We start from the raw sequence: 26,535 nt of genomic DNA, 5'->3' as shown, positions 1-26,535 counted from the left end.
TTCAACCTGAGGTATACAGACATTGTTTTCAGCATTGATTGATGTTGATCTGTTGAGAACACTATAGAAGTGTTCAGCTCATCTCTCCAGGATCATGTTCTTATCACTAATCAATATGGCTCTATCAGCACTGAATAGTTGAGAGACACCATACATAGGTCTTTGGCCTGCAAATCGCCTTCAGGGCATCATAAAAGCACTTTGGATTGTTACTGTCAGTGTAAAACTGCATCTCTCTAAACTTCTCTTGAACTTTACTTTTAATGGAGTTAAACTCTGCCTTCTTAGAGATGTACTGACTATCCTGCTCCTTAAGCCCTGTGAAGTTTTCATCTTTTGTTTAGTAGCCTCTCAGTTTTTTCATCATTTTTGTCAAACCATTCTTGATGTTTGCAACTGTTCTGGCCCAGGTGAGTAAATGTAGTACTGTATCCCAAATCTCTGAAAGCTGCCCCCTCCTTTTCTGCTCCCCTGTTGCCAACCATGCTCTGACTCAGCTGTCCCTCCAAATTATCAAGGAACTGTTCACACTGTAAGAAGTGCTCTAATCTGTTGACATTAAGTCTTCTGGTAGTACTCTTGCTTTGGGACTACTGGCTTTGTTGAATTCGAATACTTAGGTGGGAGAGGATCTAGCACTCTGTGCCACATACCACCTATGTGACTCTCACATCCTCTCTGTCTTTTCAAATAATACACATAGTCTACTAAATACCAGTGTTTGTCGTGAGGGTGCATCCATGAAGTTTTATTGTGTTTAGGTAAATGGAAGACAGTGATGGTGATGAGATAGTCATGAGATGCATAAGTTTTCGGTAGTAAGTGACCCTTGCTGTTGCAGTTTTTGGCTCCATTTCTCCCAGGAACTCCTACAAGGATGCCTGATAGTCTATGCCTACTCTTTCATTAAAGTCATCCAGAATTATAAGCTTGTCTTCTTTTGGGCACATTGGTAATGAGAGTCTCCAGGTCTTCATACAGTTTTTCTTTGACCTCATCAGGGTTCATCATTGTGGGAGCATGTGTACTGAAGAGGGTGGCATGACACTTTCCTGCAAGTGGCAATCGAATTGTCACAAGTCTTGGTAGGCATACAAGCTTGTTGACTAGATTAGTTTTGGTTACAAAACCTATGCCAGCTTCGAGGTGCTTCCTATCACTGTGGCCCTCCAGAAAAACATCTATCCAGCTCCATCTTTGATAAGGTGACCTTCATTTGCCAGCTTTGTTTCACTCAGGGCTGCTATTTGGATGCAATACCTGCTAAGTTCTCTCACAATAAGAGCTGTTAGTCTTTCAGATCTACTGGATTTTGTGTTGTCCATAAGAATACACTCATTCAATGTACCAATGGTGAGTGGAATCATCTTTACGAAAGTTTTTGTATATTTTTGTGTGTTTTGATAGCAGAGTGGGATCCCAGCCTGCCATGGCAAGCAGGCTAGGGTTAGATGAAGCAGAAAATTTTTAGGGCACCTTTTCTAGGCCCTTTCTCACACCAGAAAGTAAGCAGTATGATCCTTAAAAATGACTGCTCAGATACTCAGTGCCAAATCCCATTGCCAAGTCAGTCCAGTGAGAAGATGACCCCATGACCTGGGCTGTACAGGGTTGTGACTACAGTTCCCACTGTATCCATACCTGCTGCTTGGTCCCTTGCCTGTCACCACAGGACTTTGAGATGGGTAAAAATGGTAAAATGATATGGGTGATGTCTTTGGACTCACACAAATTAAAGTTAAGTGAGTAAGAATTGCTTGAAGTCCTCAGCCCCACTCTCTCTTCCAGAGTCATTTGGATTTTATTTCCTGATTGCATTTATTACCTTCTGCTTGCCCACTTTGAAACTGAGCTCCCACTTTTCTAGATCATTCTGGCCATTATATCTCATCAGGAAGAGTATTAGGAACACAATCCAAAATATTTACCTATTCTTGTTGAAACATAAGATCCCCTGGAAAACTCAGACAGTCCTAATCTCCACCTTTCAAAAAACAATGTGATGGAACCATAGATGTTCTACAGAAGATCCACAAAAATATATAAGGGGTAAGAGTCTCATATAACATCAAGATTTTAAAAATAAAGACTCCAGTATGAAAAGATGAAAACTAAGAGTGAATATGGTAGAAGTTTTTAATCACAAAGGCTGTAAATAGGATAAACACAGACTTGTTCATGTTTTCCTAGTCTATTGTAACTAAAGAATAACCATTGAAACTTGAAATAATTAAGATTAGGCTTCATAAAAGGAAGCACTGCTTTATATAAGTAATAATATTATGGAACTTATTACCTCTAAAAGATAAGATGCTGAAAATATAAATACTATAACTTTAAAAAATACTTTAAACAAATTCATGGAAGATGGAGCATAATTGTATGCTCATGGAAGTTACAGTGTTGTTGGGAGTACATTAATCATCATCATCTCCATCCTCAGTAACACCACTAGGTGGTGAAATGGTTAGAATGCTGGGCCTGGAGTCAGGAAGATCTGAGTTCAAATTTGTCTCAGACACTTATTAGTTGTATGACCCTGGGCAAATCATTTAACCCTGTTTGTTTTAGTTCCTCATCTGTAAAATGAGCTGGAGAAAAAAATCACAAATTACTCTAGTATCTTTGCCAGGAAAACCCCAAATGGGTCTAAGAAGAGCAACAATATGTGCCAGCCATTGTACTATATGTATTAGGGATAAATATTAAAGAAAAAAAATGTGGCCCTGCTCTCAAGGAACTCCTATTCAAATGGGTGTGAAAACAAGCAAACAACTGTATACATACAATATATGTAAGGTGTAAAGAAAGAGCAAGTGGTCTCTTGGCAAGGGCCTGGTACAGGGGGCTGAAAGGAGGTTGTTCTGGGAAACAAAATCAAAGATGCCCTTCCTTGGCATCCTTTAATGTCACTGTTAGAAACAAGACACTGGACTAGGTGGTCCAAGATTCTAACCCAAGGGAAAGCAGCTAGGTAGCTAGGTGCTATACTGTTAGACTTGAAGTCAGAAAGGCAGAGTTAGAATCCTGCTTCAGATACTTGCTAGCTACCTGACCCTGGGCAAGTCATTTAGCATGTACCTCACAAAGTTGTTGTGAGAATTGAATGAGATAATAACATAGAGAAAACTTTGCAAAATCTTAAAGCATTAAGTGTTTTGATGATCTTAACATAATTAGGAAACAATTAAATCTGCTAGAAAAGTATACATAATTTGTTTCTACAAACATTTATTAAATACTTATAGTGTATAATGAACTGTAGATAAAAAGACAAAAAACTAAAGATAGTCCCTGCCTAATAGGAGTCTGCATTCTCCTGGGGAAAGATGGCATATACATAGATAAATAAATGCTAGATAACTTGAGGAGATAGACACAGGAAGGTCAGGAATTAGGAAGTGTTACCAGAACTGAACCTAGAATGAAGCTAAGGATATTGAGACGTGGAGATGAGAAAAGTGTCCATTCCATGCATAGAGCACAGCTAATTCATAGACATAGAAACAGAAATTAGAATGTTGAGTTGGGTAGTCCAATTCAGCTGGAAGATTGAGTGAATGAAGGGGAGTAATATGAAATGTCTGGAAAGGTTGATTGGAGCCAGATTGCAGAAAACTTTAAATACTCCACTCAGGAGTTTGTAATTTATCTATGACATAATAGGAATCTGATGACGTTTCTGATTCTGAAAGTGGACATTCTTAGATCTCTACCTTAGAAAGATTATTTTGATGTACAAAAATATTTATAGCAGTTCTTTTTGTGGTGGCAAAGAAGTGGAAATTGAGGGGATGACCATCCATTGGGGAATGACTGAACAAGTTGTGGTATATCAATATAATGGAATGCTATTGCATTATAAGAAATGATTAGCAAGCAGAGTTCAGAAAAACCTGGAAAGATTTATATAAACTGATGCTGAGTGAAATGAGCAGAATCAGGAGAACACTGTACACAGTAACAGCCACATTGTGCAATGACTGACCTTGACAGACATGGCCCTTCTCAGCAATGCAAGGTTCTAAGACAAATCTAAAAGACTCATGATGGAAAATGTTCTCCACATCCAGAGAAAGAACTTTGGAGTCTGAATGCAGGTGGAAGCAGACTGTTTGCTCTCCTGTTCTTTTGCTGTTTTGTTTTCTTTCTTTTTTGTGGTTCCTCCCATTAGTTCTAACTCTTCTTTACATCATGACTAATGTGAAAATATGTTTAATATGAATGTATAAGTAGAGCGTATTGGGGAGAGAGAAGGAGAGGGTGGAGAAGAAAATTCAGAACTCAAAATCTTGTGTAAGTGAATGGTAAAAACTAAAAATAAATAAATAATTTTTTAAAAATGAAAGATTATTTTGATCACTATATGGAGAAGGGAGAGAATGGAAATAGGGACCTCAGGAAGTCATTGCACTAGTTCAGCAAAAAGATGATGCAAGTCTAAATTGGGGCAGTGGTTGTGTGAATAGAGAGAAGTATATCCTACAGATATTTGTGGGGGGAAATTTCTTTCCACTTTAAAAATAATCCCCCCAGCTTTGTCTCTAATTCTGTGTAATGGAGATGCTAATTGGGCTTAATTTCTTGTGCACATATTCAGCAGGATTGGTGCGGCTAGAAAGAAGCGCAATGGCTTCCAATATTAAACATAAGGCTAGCAAATACTTCTATGACGTGAAAAGACAAGTGTACAATGAAGAATCTTTTCAAAGAGAGCATAGAAGGAAAGGAACTTCTTCAGGAAATGTAGATATCAATATCACCACAATTAAACACAGAGTACAATTCCGGTGAGTATGCGTACGACTACTTATTGTTACAGAACAAAGATGGAACTGTCAGGCCTTCCCTGATTGCTGCAACCTACCCTAATATTTCCCTTCCCTAATACCTATATTTCATGCAGCCAGCACTGTACAATTTAGGGCTGGTTATCTACTTATTTCATGTGTCCAGTGTTTATCTCTCCAGATAGATAAACAGTAAAGGTAGGAAGCATAGCTTAAAGTTACTTTGTAACCGTAAAGTCTTAAAGTTACTATGTAACCTAGAGTAACGCTATAGTAATGAACAAATAGAATCATAGTATCTTAGAGCTGGAAGGCCCTTAGAAGGGAAGGAAGGCCCCATCTAATCCAACCCATACCTGAACAAAGAATCATTCTCATTGTAACATACTCAATGAGTGATCATCTAATTCTTGACATCCCATGAGAAAAATCCATATCTTCTTCATGTCCAGCTTTAATTTGTAGGAATATTTTCTTCACCATTTCTAAATTTGCCTCTCAGTAACTCATTGTTCCTAGTTGTGTCCTCTGAAACGAAACAAAATAAATCTGTCTTTCACATGACAGTGAAAATGCTATTTAGCCATGTATCATGTACTTATGAAACTAAAATTTTGAACCAAGTGTAAGACTTTGCATTTATCCCTGTTGAATTTCATCTTCTTATATTTGACACAGTGTTCTGGCCTGTCAGATTTTGTCATCCACTATTAGTATTAATATCTTTCTGAGCTTTGTGTCATCTGCAAACATAAGAAATATGCCATCTATAACTTTAATTCGTTGATAGAAATATTAAATAACACATGGCCAAACGCAGAACTCTGGGATACCCTCATGGCAGACCTCTTTTAAGTTCAAATCAAATCATTAATGAGTATTTCCTAATTCTGAATTCCCAAATTATACTATTGCTTTACCTTCACCTTTCTATCTTATTTCCCCACGGGAATAACATAAGACTTTGTGAACTGCTTCGCCAAAATCTCTCTTTACAGTATTCCCTACTTCAGTCAGTCCAGTGATTCTGTCAGAAAAGGAAATAAGATTAGTTGGGGATGATGGCCTCTTCTAGAGGAAGCCAGTCAGGATCTTTGTGATCAACTCTCCTTTTATCCAGATATTCACTAATTATCTCTTTTAATTCAACAGACATTCTTTAAGTACCAGTCATGTTCCAAATTACGTGTGATGTGTTTGGTATACAAAGACAAAAACAGAACAGCCCTTTGTTCAAGTAGCATATATCCTATACCCTTTTAACAATAAATTCTAGAGTTTTCTAGGAGTTGATATCAAGACTTTATTGTCTTCCTTATTTTGAAAACAGAGACATATCTGGCCACTAGACCCAGATGAGTCTGGAGGAGAAAGTGAAGCTGGTGTCTTTGTACAGCCCTGCCTCACTTAAATCCAATTCATTTGCATGTCATGGCATCACCTCCCTGTGGTCCTCTTTGAGAACAACAATGACTCTAGCCAAAACACAGAAAGGATAAGTTTGTTGATTGGCTTAGGGTTTCATCGTAGGCTGAATTGACTCCAACCTCCAGAGAAATATGTTTCAGTGCTTCCATTCACACCAACATTATACAGTCGATGTCTCAGGCCGCAATTTCCTTCCTTACCTTCTGTCATCTTTACCCCCTAGCCAGATCAAACATGATGACATTTGACTGCTTGACTTTACTCATGCCCATGCTTTTTTGGAGCCTCACCTTCATGTAGACTGACCTAATTATGTTCTTTTCAGTTCTGTTTTCTCGGACTTATCAGATCCTCTTTATCCATTGTATCAAATCTCTAAAAGAATGTATTGGATGCCAAAGGGCCAGCACTCTGGTAGGAAGATGAGCACATTAATGCCCTTTCCACAAGAGTTGCACTTTTATCTGAGTTATAGTCACCAGCTACTTCCCCACTTCTGTACCACACAATGTTTTCTCTAATCCTTTGTGTCTTTCAAAAGACAGATGATATAAGAGAATTAATGCTACACTTAATTTCATCTACTGCAAATGAACAGTTTTTTCATATGACTTTGCTGTAATTCCCACTTCTCTTTCTCTCTCGCTCTTTCATAAGCTGAAAATCTTGTTACCTTTCCCTATTGTGAAACTGAAATCTGAGTTGCCTTTCCTTCCTTATTTACTTCTACCTTTCTTAATTCCTCCATTTAAAAAATAGACTGCCCTTTTATCTCCTTAACTCTTACCTATTCTCCTAAATACCTTTCTCTCTTTTTTTATTTCCTTCCTCATTTCTTTCTTTATTGGCAGCCTCTCCTTTTCTCAACTGACTCTTTTCTTTTTGTTTTCAAACACACACACACACACACATATACATACATACATATGTATGTGTTTATTCCATTTGTTAAAAGACTTTTTCATTTATCTTCACATGTCTTTTCATACCCAGACTGTTTACTTACTCTTGTTATATCTCCTTTCCTCAAACTCCAGCCCTGAGCCTCAGAACTTTTGTTCATCTTCACTGTTCCACTGCTTTTCAGTGAAAAACTCCTAATGTCTTTGCTTTTAAATTCTTTATTTACATTATTACTTCCTCTCTTACTCTATATATAGCCTGGAGTCTCTGATTTAGCAAGAAATAAAAAGTGAAGAAACTTGAGATTTTCTTCCCCACTTTTATACTCCTACTACTAGGAAAGCACTTTAATTTTGTTTTAAAAGATTTTATTGTCATTTTTTTCCTCCATCATCTACATTTCCCAGGGTATTTCTTTGAGAGGCATCTCTCATAGCAAAGGATAAAAGGGAGGGGGAAACGTTCAGCAAAACTAACTCACTGAAAAAATTTGACATTTACTCAGTGTTTCATACCTGTAGGCCCCCATCCTTGCCAAGAAGGTCTGAAAGGTGTCTTCTCATATCTTTTCTTTGGGGCTAACTGTGGTCATCATAATTTTGCAGCACTTAGTTTCTATTGTTTTACTATTATTCTTTCCATTTACATCCTGGGGGTCGTTTGTGTATATTGTTTTCCTAGTTCTGCTCACTTTACTCTGTATCAGTTCATTGAAATTTAACCATGCTTTTCTGAATTCATTATAGACATAATTTATGATAGTGTAATAATAATTCCATTACATTTGTGTACCTGTATTTGTTTAACCATTAACCAATCAGTGGCCATCTCTTTTGTTTCTTCTTCTTTGCTCCTACAAAGAAGTGTTTCTATAAATATTTTGGTATATATACAACCTTTCTGTTTTGTCATTTACTTTCTTGGGCTCTTTATCAGAGAGATTTCTGAGTCAAAGGGCATAGGCATTTTGGTTAGCATAATTCCAAATTTCTTTGGAAAAAGCCGATTTAAACCCATATATTTAATAATTATCTCCACACCCTCAAGGAATAGACAAGTTCATTGGTAGAAGTCAGCTAAAACCAAGGATGTCACTCCTTCCTGGTTAGCATTGTGTGAGAATTAGAAAAGTATTGAGCCCGAAAGTACGGACAGAAAAGTGAGTATAAGAAGCTGATTACATCTTGACTGTGACTTCATTTTTATATTTGATTTTTTGGGAATCTAGGATTTTAGAGCCATAGTCCAATGTAAATATAAAACAAAGAGTTCTCTAAAACTGAATAGAAAAGTTTTTTTAAAAAATTTATCTGTGCCATTATCCCCCTTTAGTAGCACAAGTAGTGAAATATTAACTGTCTGTTAATCTTCTTCGTGTCTTCCTGTATATTCCAAATTTCTTAAACTTAGAGACTTCTCCATGTTCTGCAAATTTCTTTATGTTCTAGGACAAAGACATAGCAGTTATGACTTTGTTCTAAATGCCCGGTAAAGTGTTAAAAGTATAATCTGTAAAAGTATAAAGTGTGAGCATAAAGGACCAGGTAAAAATGTTAGTTGATCATACTGAGAGTAAATTGTAGTTACCTTATCTGTTTCCCCATGTCAGTAGACAGAAACAAAAGTCCACACTACTCCATTGGACAGCTTTTCTCTTTACTCCCAAACATTATCATGGGAAGAGGATAAAACACTGAGTGCTCTATTCTTCCTCTAGAACACTCAAACAGGCTCTCAGGTTCCAGGCTCAAAAGCTGTCACTTAGTCAAATTAAAGTCTCCAACAGTATGCCTAGCACCAAACAGAACACAGATATGGTCTACATGCTGGGATGGACAGTGACCAATTCTTAAAGAGCCCACACGATTGATATGTGTAGGAAAGGGAGGGTGACACATAGGAAGGTGGGGAGGGCTACATGTCTTTTGATATCTGGAGGGTATAACTAAGACTATTCTGCTTCCTCACAGGTGCTCATGGAAGAGATTTAAAAAAGTCATATTTGGCGTCTTTCCTTTCCTAGAATGGATGTGTGTGTACCGATTCAAGGACTGGCTTCTTGGAGATTTGCTTGCTGGCTTAAATGTAGGCCTTGTACAGGTTCCCCAAGGTAAGGAAGTTGTGAAGAAGAGGGAGGGATCACTGGATTTAGATTCTTGCCCTCTTGTTCATGGTGAGTAATGATTTATGCCACTTGAGTAAAAGGAAAAGTTAATTGTATACATTTTTTACCATTATTCATTCATCCTTCCTTCATTCATCACTAATTTACTAATTCTCTCTGACATGGCTCTGGATGACCCAATTCAATATGGAACCCTGAGGATCTTCCAAAAGAGTGCAAAATCCCCAAATAATCCTGGAATTTTTTCTTTTCTTCATTCTTTTAAGGTTAGAATCTAAGGTTAGCCCAGGCCAGAAGCAAGCATTATGTGGCCCCTTCAAACTAAAATGACTCATTTGGTTCTAAACTTTCACTTCAGAAAGTTTAGGGGTCCCTAGAACATTTCCTTATCTATCTAGGAAAGATTGCTGGATGGAGGAGAGAGAAATCTGTTTTGGTCCTACTCAGGCCCCCCATCCCTCTCACTTGAACTATTGCAGTAGCCTCCTCAGCAACCTTCTTGACTGTTCTCTCTGATCTCCAATATATCCTCCACATGGCTACAAAATAAAGCAGAATCTAACCATGTCACTCCTCTACAAAATATCTTCAGTGGTTTCCTATTGCCTCTAAAATAAAATCTAAATCCTTAGCCTGGCATTTATTATTCTTTGTAATCTCAGTCTTACTTCATAATATTTCCCATCACATTCTCCATTCCAGTCAAACTAGCCAGCTAGTTCTCCACACATCATGTTCCTTTTCCATTTCCTACCTCAGACCATGCCTTTGTTTAGGTAGTCTCCCGTATTTGAAATGTTCTTGTAGGGGGCTAGATACCACAGTAGATAGAGGAGTGGGCCTGGAATCAGGAAGACTTAAGTTCAAATCCAACCTCAGACACTTACTAGCTGTATGACCCTAGACAAATCACTTAACTTCTCTCTGCCTCATTTTCCTTATCTGTAAAATGAGGATAACAATAGTATTTACCTTGCAGGGTTGTTGTAAGTACTAAATCAGATAATGCATGTAAAGCACTTTGGAAACCTTAAAAGTGGTTTGGATTCATGAAGAGGAATCTCTCTGAGTTCAGGCCCAGCGCTCTATCCACCGCACCACCTCCCCTTTTCTTAAATGTGGTGCTCAGAGTTGAACCTAGCACTCTAGACGTGCTCTGCCCAGAAAAAGTGTCACTTACCTCTTTGGACCTTTGACACTTTTCTTCTTCATGCATTATGTTTCTTGGCTTCTGTATCACAGCTTTAATTTCTATGTCATAGGTTGACATTTCTGCCCAAGGAACACTCCTAACTCTCTTTTACTTTTTCTACCACACTCCAGAAACCTCTTCATTCTGCTTGCTTCTTTCAACTTTACTCCAGCCCTGGAATTTATGAACACTTTGGAAGTACTTTCCAGTCTTGGATTGACTAGTTCATCCCCAGATTTCTAGTTTTAGAAGGAATTCAAGGCCAGTCATATCTTTCTTCCTTTCCAGGCTGCATTCCTGACTCTGTCCCAATTTTCTCTGCTGTTTCCCTGCCCAGTGTACCATCATTTCCTGTCCCCAGACCCCTTTGCTTCTTTTCTTAACCATATTGTCAGCAGAATTTCAGTCTCTCATCTCTCGCTGCCTTTTAGACATCTCAAACTGGATGTTCAGTAGACATTTTAAACTCCATATATCCAAAATGGAACTCACTTTTCCCCTAAAACATTCCCCTTCTCCTCCTTCTTTCCCCATTACTGTAGAGGGAAAGATGGGACAGCTAGGTAGTGCAGTGGATAGAGCACCAGTGCAGGAGTCAGGAGGACCTGAGTTCAAATCTCATCTCAGACATTTGACACTCACTAGCTGTGTGACCTTGGGGAAGTCACTTAACCCCAAATGCTTCATCCTGGGTCATCTCCAGTCATCCTGATGAATATCTGGTCACTGGATTCAGATGGTTCTGGAGGAGAAGTGAAGCTGGTGACCTGCACAGCCCTCCCTCCCTCAAAACAAAGTCAAGTGCCAGTCATGTCATTAGTTCTCTGGTGACATGATCTTCTTCAGCAATGAAGTACGAACATACTGTAGAGGGCAACATCATTTTCCTAGTCCCTCAGGCTCACAACTTAGGAGTCATCCTGGACACCTCATTATTTCTCACCCTCCATATTAAACCTGTTAAGAAAGTCTGTTGATTTCACCTTTGCAACATTTCTCTCAAATATGCCTCCTCGCCACTGACACTGTCAGCACTCTAGTACAAGCCCTCATCACCTCATACCTGCTGGTGGCTCTGCCAGCCTCAGATGTCTCCATCCCAATCTATCCTTCATTTAGCCATTAATGTAATTTTTCTAAAGACCAGGTCTGATTTTGTCATCCACCTACTCAATAAACTCCAGTGGTTACCTATTGTTTCCAGGAAGAAATACAAAATGCTCTCTTTGGCATTCAAAGCGCTTCATAATCTAGTTACCTTCTACTTTTTTCCAGTCTTCTTACACCTTACTCCCAGACACATACTCCTTTAAACAGTGACCCTGGCCTTTTGACTATTCCACACAAGACAGTATCTCTCCGTTCCAAGCATTTTCTCTGGCTATCCCCCATGCCCAGAAATCTTTGTCTTTTCTGCTATCTCTCCTCAACTCTGCCTACTAATCTCCTTGCCTTTCTTTACATCCCAGCTAAAATCCCACCTTCTATAGGAATCCTTTTTGAACCCCTCAATTCTAATATTTATCCTGTATATAGCTTGCTTTGTGTGCATTTGTTTGCATGTCTCTCTCATTAGATTGTAGGTGACTTCTGGGTGGGAACTGTCTTTTGCCTCTTTTTTTTTTTTTAATCCTTAAGAGTTTAGCATAGTACCTGGCATGTAGTAGGGGTTTAATAAATGTTTATTGATTAATTGGTTCTTCCCCTTATAAGCTCCTTGAGGGCAAGAGTAGCTTTCATTCTGCTTGTATTTGATTCCTGCTACTTAGTACAGTGCCTGTGCTAAGCATTAGCACTTAATAAATGTTTGTTGCTTGACTAATGTCACTCATGTTGAGCTAGCTCTAACAAACCATAGAATGTGCAAGGGCCACATTGTTATGAGGGACAGGCTAAATCAGGTTGAGAGGCCTCAAACCCACTGGTGAATTGGGGATATTTGCCTCAAACATTTGAAGATTTCCCCAGATGGAATGGGTGGATGAGAACATTTTCTTCTAATGGCCATGGAGGTGGATGAAGCAGGAATTGTAGAGTGCTTAGAAGTTGGTCAGACATCAAAGTTGCCAGGAACATCCATTCATCCCTCTTGTCAAGTTGTCCTGACTTTTGTCTCAGGAAGAGATAATGTCTGATGATTTCTCCAAACTCTGTCTTACATCCAATTCACTCAAACGTTAAGACCTCACCCTGTGATTTCACTGGTCCTCATTGAAATAGAACAGACAACAACATGTGTATATAAAGTATTATTATTATTATTATTACATACCCAAGATAAAAGTGAAATGTCTGTTCAGCAGTCCTACAAAGTTAACTTTTTGTCTTAGGAGGTATAGGTGTGATGAATTTTTATTTCATGTTTTAAGTGTCTTGTTGTGTGTGCTTATGAGTTCTTTGTATTTTAAGTATTTCTTTTATGGTGGAGGAAATGGATAAGCTGACCCCTTTTAGATATGGACCTTACACTTAGATATGAACCATATACTTGATTTAAGAGATTATCCCCAGAACTCTAGGTTGGAGGCAGTGAGCCAGAGAGGATGAGAAAATCCTTATTCCCTTTTTTTAAGTGTCAGACTCTTTTAAGGATTGAACTCAGTCTTTGTAAATATAGTTATAACCCTTTTCCTGGAGGGAGCCCCTCTCTACCACAGGGACAGTGGCATATTCTTCTTTGCCTTTTTTGGGTAGTAATAATGTCTGTGATTTTTTCTGTTTAGCATACCTCTTTTCAGATGACTCGGTCACTGATGCTTTAATGCCTTAAAAATTGTCTCGCCTTCCAAAAGAACCTGCCACTTTTTGGTATAGATACATTTTTTCATCTGTTCCATTTCTACTCTCTCTTTGGGGACATTTGGGCTTATAACATTTGAGCTCAAATGTGGTGGCTCTGCCAGCATTAATGAAGAGAATGGTCTTGGGAAATCTTTACTATTTTTTATTTGTTCATTGTCTTAATTTTGTTCTTAAATGCTCTTGGGATGATTTACATTATTTATATTTTTCACCAAACTTTTTTTAAAACCCTTTTTCCTTCCACCACTTATTGCTGTTTTATGAGATAAATACCTGTCATTTTTCTCCAACAGATTTTACCAAAGTATTTATATTCTAAACCAGTGTTTCCCTTGACTACTTTCTGTTTGCTTTGCATGGAGACTGAGAAGGTTTCTAATCTCTTTTGCCTTCTTTATTGTGATGATTGAAAGGTTGATAAAAACTAAAAAATGATGATAGTTTTGTTATTTATTCCATCCATTACTTATATTCTATATTTACATCTTGTGTAATAAGTCAGGTTGGGCTATTTTAAATACAATTGTATTTCATTTAATCACATCTTCTCATTTTTATTCTTTCTTCTAATTCTAGAGACATCTGACAAATGGATAGAAGCTTTGGCCTGGTGTTAGGAACACCTGAGTTCAAAACTGGCCTCAGACACTTAGCTGTGTTACCTTGGGCAAATCATCTAACCTTTATTTGCCTCATTTTGTCAACTGCTAAATGAGGATAATAATGACACCTCCCTTGAAGGATTGTTGTGAGGTTCAAGTGAGATAGTATTTATAAAAAAAAAACTTAGCACAGTGTTTGGCACATAGTTGGCACTACATTACATACTTATTCCTTCCCCTGTTTGCCCTTTCTAATTTGTATTGATTTTGACCTTTCCTCTAACAGGAATCTGGTCTGATTATGTGTAGACAGCCGATTTGACAATGAGCATTACCTTTTTGTTATTGGTTAAGATATAATCACTCTCAGTTCTTAGTGATGTTATTTGGTGCCTTTCACATCTTTGTTGTTCTGTCAATTCAGTCATGTCCAACTCTTCGTGACCCTGTAGATCATAGCACGCCAACACTATCTGTGGTGTTTTATTGGCCAGAATGCTGGAGTAGCTTGCCATTTCCTTCTCCAGTGGATTAAGGCAAACACGGTTAAATGGCTTGTCTGGGGTCACACAGATAGTAAGAGTCTGAGGCTGGATTTGAATTCAGGTCTTCCTGACTTCCAGCCCAACACTCTGTCTACTGAGCCACCTAGCTGCTTCACTTTTCGTGTCTGTCACTTCCCAATTGCTTCTTTAAGTGTTAGTGATACTTAATGGGAATTTTCTGTGCAACTTACATGATTTTTGTTTCTTTTGTTTCTTAACCTTTAGCCATATCTTCCAATGTTGAATAGCCAATTTTCCAACTGACTTTTAATCACCTTAAAAGTAAGATTAGATAAACATAAAGTGAAACCAAAAGTTTAATGTCCTGCCTAGTCTTGTCCAGCTTATGGTGAAGGCTAAAAAAAGAGTTGTCATCCAGTGGACAAGAATTTTCCATGTTAAAAGACAGCTTCAACTATTATATTTAAAAGATGATGGAAGTAAGTGAAGCCATTGCAATGGCAAAATGTCTTTTTTGGTAGCCAGTGAATCATGTAGAGTATATTCTTATCAATCTTTACCTCCATTTCTTTCCTGCCAATATTTTCCTTATTCTACTGACCTCCTTCTCACTTCTTCCTTTTAAAAAGTGTGCCTTATCTTGATTACCCATTGTACTAACCTGGGCCTATGCCTTTGGTCCCAATTTGCCTCGTACCTTAGAGCCCCTGACTGCCTGCCTAATGAGATTCTCCACCTACCTTTCAGACTCAGTGTCAGTGCTATCAAATCAGCTGGTCTTGATGGCCTTCTCCACCTGTTCCCTTTACCAGTCTGCTAGGCCAGACGGGCTTATCCTACAGGTTGTAACATAATACTCCAGGATACAGCTGAGGTATCTCAATGTAAGTCGCTAAAACCACAGGACCAGTAGGTTGAGGTAAGTGGGGGACTAGACAGGATCAAAAGTTTATATACAATACACTACTTATTACAGTTGTTGTACTATGCTACATGGCAATAGGCATCAGTCAAAACACATTCTGAAAGGACTGGAGGCAAAACTGTGTGCATGTCCACGACTTCTCCCTGACATGAAGGGTCTCTCATTTACTTGACTCACTTCTTCCATCTAGGTGGAACCTGGTCACCATCTGTCATTCCTCTTATTTTTAGCCCCAGTTTCCCACCAATTCCACAATTCTTCAAACACAGAACAGGTCTCATTCATACATTAAAGGACATACCTAAATCCATTGAGTTGAGAACTCCTTTCCTCCCTATGGATGCCCAATTTCCCTTGTTCCAGAAAACTTGCATATGACTCAGAGCAGTCATAGGTAGTGAGTGGTCTAGCAGAGAGAGGGAGACTTTGTATTTATAATCTGATATAGTATTGCTTCTCTCACTGCTGTTTCTCTGCTATGTTATTAATGCTACTACAGAGAAAGGATTCTTAGCCCTTTCTTTGGTCACCTCTGGTAACCTGTTTTTGGTCACTTTTCTAAGGCTCCTGGGCCCTGCTCCTTGCTTACTCCCCTGCCCCCTCCTCTCACTTATTCTCACCAATGACATTCTCTCTAGAAAAAGTCCCAGGTTCTCAGCTATGCTATCCTGTGTCAGGGGCTTTTCCTCTTCGTTTCTTATCTTGCCCCTATTGACTTAGAACAAAACCCAGAACTGAAATAATTTATAAGTTTATTATGTTGTTCAGCAGAGGGGAGAGCTGAAAAGAAAACGGGTGACCCACTCTGTTCAAGTGTCTGTAAGTTACACATTATATAGGATTCAAACAAAGGAACAAGAAAGAATAATTAATTGGCCAGCATCGAGGAAGTTCCCATTTAAGACACAAGTTGCTTGAGATGTATAGTGGGAGAAAACATGTTAGTCTTTGGATATGACTGGGTTTCTGATCAGCATAACCTAGGTCCTGAGTTAGGCATTAAACAGCTGTAGTCTCTGCAATAGATGTGGTTTCTCAGCCATGCAGCAAGGTTCAAACAATGCAGTAAAGTCTTCCCTTACCCGTCTGAGAGTTACACATGGTATCTGGTGAATGTAGACTGCGGCGTCTTCGTCCACTCTGCCTCTCCCTAGACTGTAATAAATGCTGAACTCACAGTTGTCCATCTTTGGTTAGTATTGTCACACTTAACACGTAATTATCAAAATACAGGTTGATGGGTTGTTGTCCTTCCGTGCCCAAAACTAAACTCCCTATGCATAGTTTTAGAACTTTTCAGAGATAGCCAAGAATTCCAAGTTATAGGTGGGATAATGGATCTCACTATCTGTGAGTTGTCACCAGAAAAATGCAGGAGCTTCTTGTAGTCAACATTTTCTTAGCAAAAGATTACTTCTAGACTCTCTAAGCTGGTGTCAGAACTGGAGCAGAAAAATCCCTCACCAGTACAAGTGTAAGACAGCTGGCCAAGTGCTTTAGGGCTTTTTTCATTCTAGTAATCTCTAAAGAGTGAAAGGGAATTCAGTCTGTATCATTCTTTCTGCTCAAGATATTTGTCATCTTGCCTCTCTGGTTATAGTTTACTCCAGCAGCATATCCACAGGTAAGATTATAGAGAGGTTTTGCCATGATGGCATAGTTTTATACACATCTCTGATGATGATGATAATAACCCACATTTATGTAGTTCTTTAAAGTTTGCAAAGCACTTTACATACATTGTCATGTTTGAGCCTTACAGTGGTCTTGTGAGGTCAGGGAACTGGCTCATATGCATCGCCTGCTGGGCACATGCTACTCCCCATCAAGCAAGTGAAAACATCTTTGTCTTTGCAATCAGTTTTTTCCTCAGATGATCTTCCCATTCCTTAGGCTCGAGGGAATACCCAGAACCAAATGACTCCAGATTATCTGTTAAGATTGACAGGTCATTGAACAGCCTCTGGGCTCTCTGCCAGCACTTTCCTGTAGTCTCCTCTAAGCCTCTGTACACGAGGCACAGATGGTCAAGGCTCTGGTTTCCAGCTTGTTATGGCACTTCATAAATATCCTGAATAGGCAAGAGTTGACCCTAAACAACACAGAAGCCCCAGAAATGTTAATAATTATATTGGTATCCATCTTTTTTCAGATATCCTTAGCCTCCCTGAAAAACTCCCTGTATACTAAGATTTGGTCCTGACAGTCCTTTGTACCAAAGCCACAGAAGTCTAATGTTTTCATAGGTTGTAAAGATTTGTGCTTCAGGTTTTCTTCATAAAATGAACATAATAGCATTGCTTCCTGGGTTAATCTGTCTAGCATAACAGAACATAGTATCTTGGATTCTCATTGATACTGTTGTGTGGTATCCTTTGGACATAGAGATAATGGGTTCAAGAAAGGTTTTTTTCAAATGAGGGCTAATTCCTCAGGGGTCTCAGGTGGCCCCTGTCCCTAGTCTCACTGTTATTTCCCAGCCCTGGCTTTGTGGAGTTTAGCTTTTAGAAAACCAATGCCATAATGTTCTCAAATATGCCTAGCATGTATTTTTGTCCTTCTTGTTCATAGAAATAATAAAATTCCACCTAGTCCCTTTGTATTCTTTGGATACCATTCTCAAAGCTGTTGTGTTTGACCTCGATCCCCTGGTTCTTGAGGAAGAGGCCAGTAAACAAGCAAAAGCCAGTGGACACAGCTTAAACTTCTTGAGTTAGATCTGTCTGGTCCTTGTTTGGCTTCTGTCTAAGTCTTGTTGATCCACACTTTCATGGATCATTCTGGATCATGGAGGGCCAACTTTAGTAGCTTTTAACTATTTTCGTCATTTGTGTGCCTTGCCTCTTTGTCTCTGATCAACCAAACGAATTGGGAGTAGCTGGGAGGCAGTTCCCATCACTATAGCTGTCATAATAATAGTTTGTCATTTAGAGTAGTGGTCTACAAAGTACAGCGGGGTCCACATGTACACAGGGGGCCATGGTACAACCACAAGGAGGGTTTGAGCAACCAAATAAGGATGGAAATAGGGATTGTAGCCCATTCTCCCACGGGCTTGTCTCTAACACAACTACACCAGCCCCATCACCTATTTCTCCCAATACTCTCACATGTTGCTCCTTTCTCAGGCTGAGCAAAATTCTAGTCTCTTCTTTTCTGAACCAGGCACAGCCCATCAGGAAAAATGTAATCTAACTGCAGTCCAGACATCTATACCAGCAACTGCATGGGTACTGTCAAGAAAATACACTCAGAATGTATACAGACAGAGTATATACCCTTTAGATAACCCGGTGACTGCAAAAGTGCCTCTCAGTTGGTTCTGTGTTCTGGGGGAATTATCAGTAAATTTGAGCTTCTTTTCTACCTACCCTCTTTATTTTTAGTGGGACAGAGTAAGTCACATCGAGTTGCAATCTGCACTGTAGACCTTACATTTTCTTTTTCCCCCAACCCACTCCTCTTCAAAACTTATCTCTTTCAGTGAAGAGGTACCATACCATATTCCCAGTCACTTAAGTTAGGAACCTTTATATTATACTTGACTACTTATTCCACATATAATCAAATTTTGTCTTTTTTTTAAACTTCCAGAACATCTCTCTTATCTTTATGAGAGGGACTTAGAACCCCTGTCCTCAGGGAGCTTATGTTGTTCAAAAATTTTGGCTTTATTAGCAGTTCTTTGCAAGAGTAGAAGACTTGGGGTCAGTCTCTGCCTAGGTCTCTCCTTACCCATACCTGCTGTTTACTTACATGACTGCCACCCTAGTTTAGACTCTTGTCACTATCCCCTGGACTACTGCAGCAGCCTTCTAACTGATCTGCCTGAAGTCTTTCCCCTCTCCAGTCTTTCCTTCAGACAGCTATCAAAGTGGTCACATACCTCAGTAAATCTAGTGAATTCCTATTGATTCTATGCTCAAATATTATTTTGTCTTTAGTTCATCCTTTAAATTTTATATTTTTGAATACATTTCATAATGTAAATAATTATTCATATAATAGCACACCTGTAATTTATCAGTTTGTCAATAAGTAAATGCATAGAGGGTACATGCTCAAAAATACTTTAATCATAGGAGTACATGATCAAAAAATTTGGAGACAATTGATCTGAAGTCACCTGAGCATGTGGGTTAGACCATTATGATACAGGTGCTCCAGTTACTGTACGTTTGATCCCCATTTTCTTTAGTAGTCAGATGTGTAAGATATCTAAGACAGGTCCCACCAGACTCTTTAGTGAGTGCTTATGTTTTTCTTTATCAGGCACCTACCACTCATTTAACAGTTTTGGCCATGGTTAAGGGTTTCCTCTTCAGGCCCTCTCTTGTGAAAACAATTGTAACTGTCTGTAAGAGATTGCTTTGAACTGTACTGCTTAACTTAGGTCATGTCCCATAGCCTGAACCCATGCCTCTGCTGGTGACAGGTCTGGTGACTAGAGATGGATTTCTCACAACTTAGCAGAACTAGCACAATTTCTATAATCAGTCAGTCTATCAGATAGTTACTATGTGCTAAGCATGGTGGATACAAATACAAAACTTACATTCCTTGTCCTCAGAGATCCTAGGTTGTCCAAGAAGAACTTTGCGTTAGCAGTTCTTTGCCAAGAGTAAGGCTTAGAGCCAGACCTAGGCCTCTCCTTACCCCTACCTGGTATTTAGCAAATTCCCTTAATGCCAGGAAATGAAGGAAAGAGTCACTTTGTACATGTGCTCTCTTCCCAGGGAAAAGGACCTGCACCTAGGGAGAGTGGCCTTCTGAAGACTCTGCTATACAAGTAACATAGCAGGGCATGAGGCAAATTGACATGTCCTTATAATAAGAAGTGTTAAGAACATGAGCACCTAACATTTATATAGCACTTTAAGGTCTGCAAAGGGCTTTACAAATGTTATCTCATTTGATCCTCGTGACAAACCTGGTAGGTAGGTACACTATTATTAAACCCATATTACAGATGAGGAGCTTGAGGCAGAGGGAGGTCAAGTGACTTGCTCAGAGTCACATAGCTAGTAAATGTCTGAGACAAAATTTGAACTCAGGACTTCTTGAGTCCAGGTCCAGTGCTCTTTTGGTCAAAGACTAGGGCAACAATGGAATCTAGGAGGAGAGCTCAAAGAACTGAGAACCCAAGTAATAAGCAGTAGAACTGAAAACAAAGCAAATTAAGAAAAGGGGGCTAGTATGGTGGTTTACCATAATTTGTTGCATTTCCTAATTTGGAAACAATTTCCTGATTGAGTGAAAAGAGTATTGGATGTGGAGTAAGAGAATTTGGGTTCAGATCCTAGGTCAGCTACTTACTACTTATGTGATGCAAATCACAGAAATGAAGAATAGTCTTCTTTTAAGCTCAGTTACATGTAAGGTACCTTTTTGCTTTAGTTATTTTACTCAGGACACAGGACTTGACTTACCCATCAGATTTATAATCTGAATTCAAACATCTTGAAAAACAGAAGCATAGAAAGAGGAATTCAGGGTACAGAAGTATGGATATGATATAATGAGAAACTAACAAGTTGTCTTCAGAGGTTTGAATTTGTGATAGCTCCCTCAGAGGAGACCAGTTTCAAAGAGATTAACTCTATAATTATACAAAAGCAATTAAGTATAAGCTTTGTCCTATCTTGCAAATCTTGACTGTAGCCCTGGGAAATCATCCCCAGGATGGCATAATTGGTGTTTGTTTTCACTTTTTTTTTAAAGACTAAGCAAAGGTCCTATAGTTATAGAATTAGATATGTTTTACCAAAGTTTTGCACCTCCTCATCCTTGTTTAAGTTAGAAGGCTTCACATCTGTATTGACCCTATACACCTTCATCTAAGTATTCTTTTTTCTTTTTTTAAATTTGTAATTGTCATAACTAATTCATTCTTCTCTTTCATCTTTGCACCATGCTCAACTATGTTATTCAATAGTTAACCAAAATAATATAACTATTGCTTCATTTGTCCTTCTTCCTCTCCTACCCCACCCCCCCAGTGAAATAATGACTAGTTCATCCAAATTGATGAACTAGTTGATGAATTGATTAAAAGACCTCATTAGATAATCAAGGTCTGGTCCATGATCTACTTTTGGTGGTTTTTCAGGCCAAAAGGTGCTCTGAGGTTGACTTTTCTCTTGTGATTTTCTCAGGTACCTTGATTTTTAAATGTCCATCTTTTTGTCCTCTAAAAGAATGCTTTACTTTATTGGGAAGCTGATTTGGGGTTGGGGTTCTGAATATCTTAATTTTTGTTATATTGTATTTCAACTTCTTTCATTTCTTATTTTTGTAAAAAAAAAAAAAACTGAAATTCAGAGTGGTGTTTTTTGATATGTGAAGTCTCTTGACTACTTGTAAGAACATCTTGCCATTTTAATCTTGGAACTTGACAGTGATGTTTAAAGGTGAGATGAGTTTTGGATTCATCCCTGTTGGTATCTCTGTCTATTTTAAATCTGTCTCTTAGCTTCAGTATTTCTGGCAAATTTTCTTAAGTTATATAGTAGTCAGATTATTTTTTTTATGGTATTCAAAGTTCATGATAATTCATAAATTTTCTCTTCTTGATTTTCCATCCAGTTAAAAAAATTATCTGTATTGATTCCAAATCTTTTTTTTTTCCTTCAGATTTGGAACACAGTATAGTGTAGTGTAGTGAAACCTCTTCTGGACTGGGAGTCAGAAAAAACCTGACTTTGAATGCCAGCCTTGACACTTGGGAGAATCATTTAGTCTTGTCATGATTGAAATTAAGGTAAACTGAGAGACAAGATCCCGACCATGATCAATTTATTAGTTAGGCTAACAATAACCAATAATTGGGCCAGTGGCCTCTCTCAAAGACCAGAGACCTTGAGTGAGGGCTGACAGGGTCTTTTATAACAATTAGCAAGATAATAGAGAAAAATCTTGAGCAACCTAGGTGTGTCTTCTTCTAATTGACTATTTTAGAGTTGAGATTACATCATTTGGACCTCCCCTTCTGAAACCCCCTTAACCACAGCCAAGACATGCGCTTGAAATCACATGACAGAGATTCCCAGGCAATGGGAGTAGTCTTCAGGCAATGGGAATTGCTACGATAGTTTCAATTGATGAGATTTGACCTTTTAGGTTAACCAAGTTTCTCTGAAAAGTAGGTGAAGTTACAAAGATGGAGGTAATTATATGACAAAACCTTGACCTTTAGACAAGTTTCTCTGGGCTGTGGGTGATGGATGAAGTTTATAAGAAGAAGAAACTGAGAAAAGGAATATTTAAGCTAATTTTGAATAAGCCTTAAAAACAGAATTAAAGTCAGTTTTCAATTTTACAGTCTATCAGAGCTTCACTATAAAATGGAGATAATATTTGTAATATCTACCTCACAGTGTTGTAATGAGAGAACTTTGTAGACCTTAAAGTGCTAATAAATGCCAGGTTTGGTTATTAATAGAATTCTAATATGTTTGGTTCTCCTCTTTTGAATCTATTTTCTTTGTTTTATGAGTTGAAAAATGTCCATATGGAAAGATTTTCTATAGATATTGAAGTCCTTGAGATGCTGCTTATGAATGATGTTTTTCTGACTCCAGCAAGTCCCAAAGAGTTATAGAACTTCTTTCGTTAAATTAATGAGTAAAAGAGATTGGACTAACAACTTTTAGAGGAAAATAGAGATTGAAGAATGCCCATTGCATTCAGTGTGAAATACATATGGATGTAGTCCATGGAGCTATTCTGTTAGTACATCAGTCTTGGGGTAGCCCAATAATTTGGCACAATGAATTGACCCAAGAATTGATTGAGAAGATGAAGGTGAGGCAGATTATACGTGGGAAATTATGTAGTATTTTCAGCAAATCCAAGATGTTCCCCAGCATTGGTGATTTTAATACCAATATTCTTCTAAATCATCCTATATAATTGTGAATTATCTCTGATGGATCAAATTCATAAATAAACCTTGGTGCAATATAGAAGTATGTGGTTGATATGAGAATGCTGTAGCATGTTGCCAATGATAACTTGTGCACAAAAAGTGGTACAAAAGGTATCACTTAGAAAATCCCAAGTTAAAAAAGGGTGTTGTTTGGTCATTTAGCAAAAGTCAAGATGAACAGGTCAGTTAACTGCACTGGTGTCCATGGAATATTGAAAGACCTAAAGGAAGCCCTCCGTCATGTTGGGTGAATCCTCTGTGAAGAACTCCCCTAAGGACATGGACAAAAATAACTTAGAATGAGAAGGCTTTGATGAGTTGCAATCTGTACCATCGTCTGTAGTATCCACATTGATACGATCACACACCCATTGAGTCTTGGAGTATTCTTTTAATTCATTTTTAAAAATTGTATTACAACTTTTGTGTTTCTTTTTAGTGATTTTAAAATTTTCTTTGGAGCCCTTCTGATAATTTTCCCCTTTTGGGTAGTATTTCTATTGCTGCTTTTGAGAGGATATTGAGGTTGATTTCTTTGTGATCTTTCACTGCATCATTCTATTGAATCCAGGTATATTTGGTCAAGAGGTCACACTGTAGATTCTATTATTCAAAACTCAGAGTACTCATGAAATGTTGGTTCTGATAAAGAATAAACTGGGCTTCCTAAACTATACTGGGTCAAAATTTCTGATACAATCCTATGGTAATAGAATTATATGCCTATTTAATATCTGTTGAACATGTGTGACTTACACTGAATTAGCACTTTTCAGGGAAAAGAGAGTGAACCATAGTGATTGAAGGAGGTGGGAATGAAGGGGCTAACAAAAATGACGATTAATAGAATAGTTTTAGGTTTTGTGAAGTACATGTACACACAAACACATATAATCACTAAGCTTTGTATGTATGTCATTGTTATTTTAGAATACTGTGCATAGTTTCACAGAAAGATACTTTTAAGAAATCAGCTACATTTTTTCACTTAAGTCATTGTATTTGTACCTTTCAGGTTTGATACTTGCTGTGCTAATAAGGATGCTGATCCCACCCCTCAATATTTCCTATTCTTCTTTCTGTTGCTCAATGATCTATATCATTTTTGGAACATCTCATCATGTGTCTATTGGTGAGTTCAGAGACAGGGGAAAGGGAACTTTATGATATTACTGACCCAGTCAATTATGTATAGTTGAAGAAGCCTATTGGACACTGTATTTCTCTCTTAAGCAATGAAATGACTAAGACAGGAACATGTACCTATAAAGAAAAAAAGCAAAAAGGTAAATATTGCTTTTATAGATTGAATGTGCATGTTTACTTTTGCTGTAAATTTTGCCTCCAGTTTTTTAATAAGCAACTTTAGGGGGAAATTTTACATTTGCTTAGATGTTTCACCTAGGCTACGTGGTTAAAATAATTGATTTTTAGTGGGAGAGGAAAGGAAGCAGAATCTGATTTGCTGTCATGATACATATAGAAATTAACAACCATGTGAGAGATATTTCCATTCATTAATGTAGTCTTAATGGTTTATCCATGTTGGCCACAGGTTTCAAAGCTAATGTGATTTGCTTTGTGTTCATATCTTTTCACCACCTTCTTTCATTCTCATTTTCCCAAAGAACAGGTACAGTTGCTGAGATATCTATCTGTCTGTCTGTCACACACACACACACACACACACACACACACACACACACACACACACACACACACACACACACACACACACACACACCCCTTTGGGTTTATTGTATCACCAAAATATGGCTCCTGGGAAACAGCTATAGTGTATATGAAAACAATACTTTTCCCTCACCTCTTCTACCTGTTGGAATTAAAACCTGCCACCTAACCAAAAGAATTCCTTCAGGCTATAGGCACTGGTTATTTATTCTATTTTTAACGCTTCTCAGTCTGCCTGTGTCTGCAGAGAATGGGACAGATTCCCTTTGTAGCCTAACCATTCTGTTTATCTCACAGGAAACTTCTTCCTTGTGAGTGCATTGATGGACAATGTCCTAAATAAAATAATGTTCAATTCTGGTCACCTCCTGATGGGAACTTTTGTCAGGGGTGACTTTGAAGATCCAGCCTACTCCCTGGATTATGAGAAGGCCCTCAGTGTCATGCAAGCTGTAACCTTTCTGACTGGCGTTATTCAGGTATTTGTGTTCCGTCCGTGTTCCCCTAGACCTCCTCAAGGAGAAACCAAGTAGTTAAGACTACCCTTTCCTGCAGTTACTCTTTTTATGAAGTGTGCAGTGTTTTCTGAACCTTCAGAGATTCTTTCTGAATAGACTTACATTTCTTGGTCCTCTGAGATATATGGATGAGTTGTTGCCAATTCAGCAATCATCTTTTAAGTACCTACTATATAGAGAGCACTTTACTAGGATTTGGGGATGGTAGGGGAATGATACAAAGTTGAGATATTATATGATCCCTTACCCCCGAAGAAATTTTTGAGGAAGCACATAGCACACACACAAAGAATCACAGTTTATGTTAAGTGCCATTGAAGTCTTAGAGAAAAGGTCATTATTGAGTGGAATATCAGGGAAGATTTCATGGAAGAGGTGGTATTTAAGTTGAACCTTAAAGTTTAGATTGAGGTTACCCTGGAAAGGCATTCCAGACATAAGGAATTGAATGAACACAGGCACACATGCAATGTGAGGTATTTCTGGAAGTCAGCGAGTATCATAGTTTGACTGAAATACAGAGCATGTAGGAGGATGCAGGATGAGATAAATCTGGAAATACAGATATTGTTATTTATGAAGGAATTTTAATACCAGATTAAAGAGTCTGAACTGTGTTTAGGAGGCAGTTGGAAGCCATTTCAAGTTTTTGAGCAACAGAGTCCTATCTATATGTCCTACTCTACTCAGTGATAATTAGTCTGACAGGATCAGTTAGTAAGGGATTGAATGGATGGGGGGAAGATTGGTTGTAGGGCTGTTGTCCCTACATTGATAAATAAGCATAGAGGAATCATCCTTCATGGAAACCATCCATCCTAAAATTTAGTATGACCTATATAGAAATTTTCTTATCCTAGTCCCACACTTTTTCAATATTTATAGTCAAAGAAGGGAACATATAAACATTAGAAAAGAGCACAAAGAGGCAGTCTAATGAGCGTCTATTTGCTATTTAATCCCTGAGGAAGGCATTTTGCTTTATCTTGCAGTACTTGAGAGGAGCAATACTTAACATGAATGAGAAGACCTGTGATGTTTTTGGCTAGGTCTTACCAAATTAGAGGATGGTTTTTTTTCTGTTGTGACAAATCCCCCATCAAAAAACATTAACACCAATATTCA

At 38.2% G+C, this 26,535-nt stretch overlaps 1 protein-coding gene across 10 annotated transcripts in view; it reads left to right on the top strand.

The window, feature by feature from the left end:
* Nucleotides 1-26,535, top strand: part of SLC26A8 (solute carrier family 26 member 8) — a 185,013-nt gene that overhangs the window by 14,069 nt on the left and 144,409 nt on the right. For 6 of the 10 annotated variants that reach the window (XM_072641881.1, XM_072641883.1, XM_072641886.1 and 3 more), the window contains exons 2-5: nucleotides 4,601-4,790; nucleotides 9,092-9,231; nucleotides 24,216-24,332; nucleotides 25,190-25,371. In XM_072641881.1, coding sequence (XP_072497982.1) covers nucleotides 4,601-4,790; nucleotides 9,092-9,231; nucleotides 24,216-24,332; nucleotides 25,190-25,371 — 629 coding nt within the window. Of the gene's footprint in view, nucleotides 1-4,600; nucleotides 4,791-9,091; nucleotides 9,232-21,932; nucleotides 22,034-24,215; nucleotides 24,333-25,189; nucleotides 25,372-26,535 lie in introns of those variants that run through there. The other 4 variants (XM_072641882.1, XM_072641885.1, XM_072641887.1 and 1 more) reach the window with 3 other exon arrangements.

This window comes from Notamacropus eugenii, chromosome 2 (genome assembly GCF_028372415.1).
Source record: "Notamacropus eugenii isolate mMacEug1 chromosome 2, mMacEug1.pri_v2, whole genome shotgun sequence".
Classification (NCBI taxonomy): domain Eukaryota; kingdom Metazoa; phylum Chordata; class Mammalia; order Diprotodontia; family Macropodidae; genus Notamacropus; species Notamacropus eugenii.
Note: the sequence above shows the minus strand (reverse complement) of the source record. Positions and strands in the feature narration are given on the sequence as shown.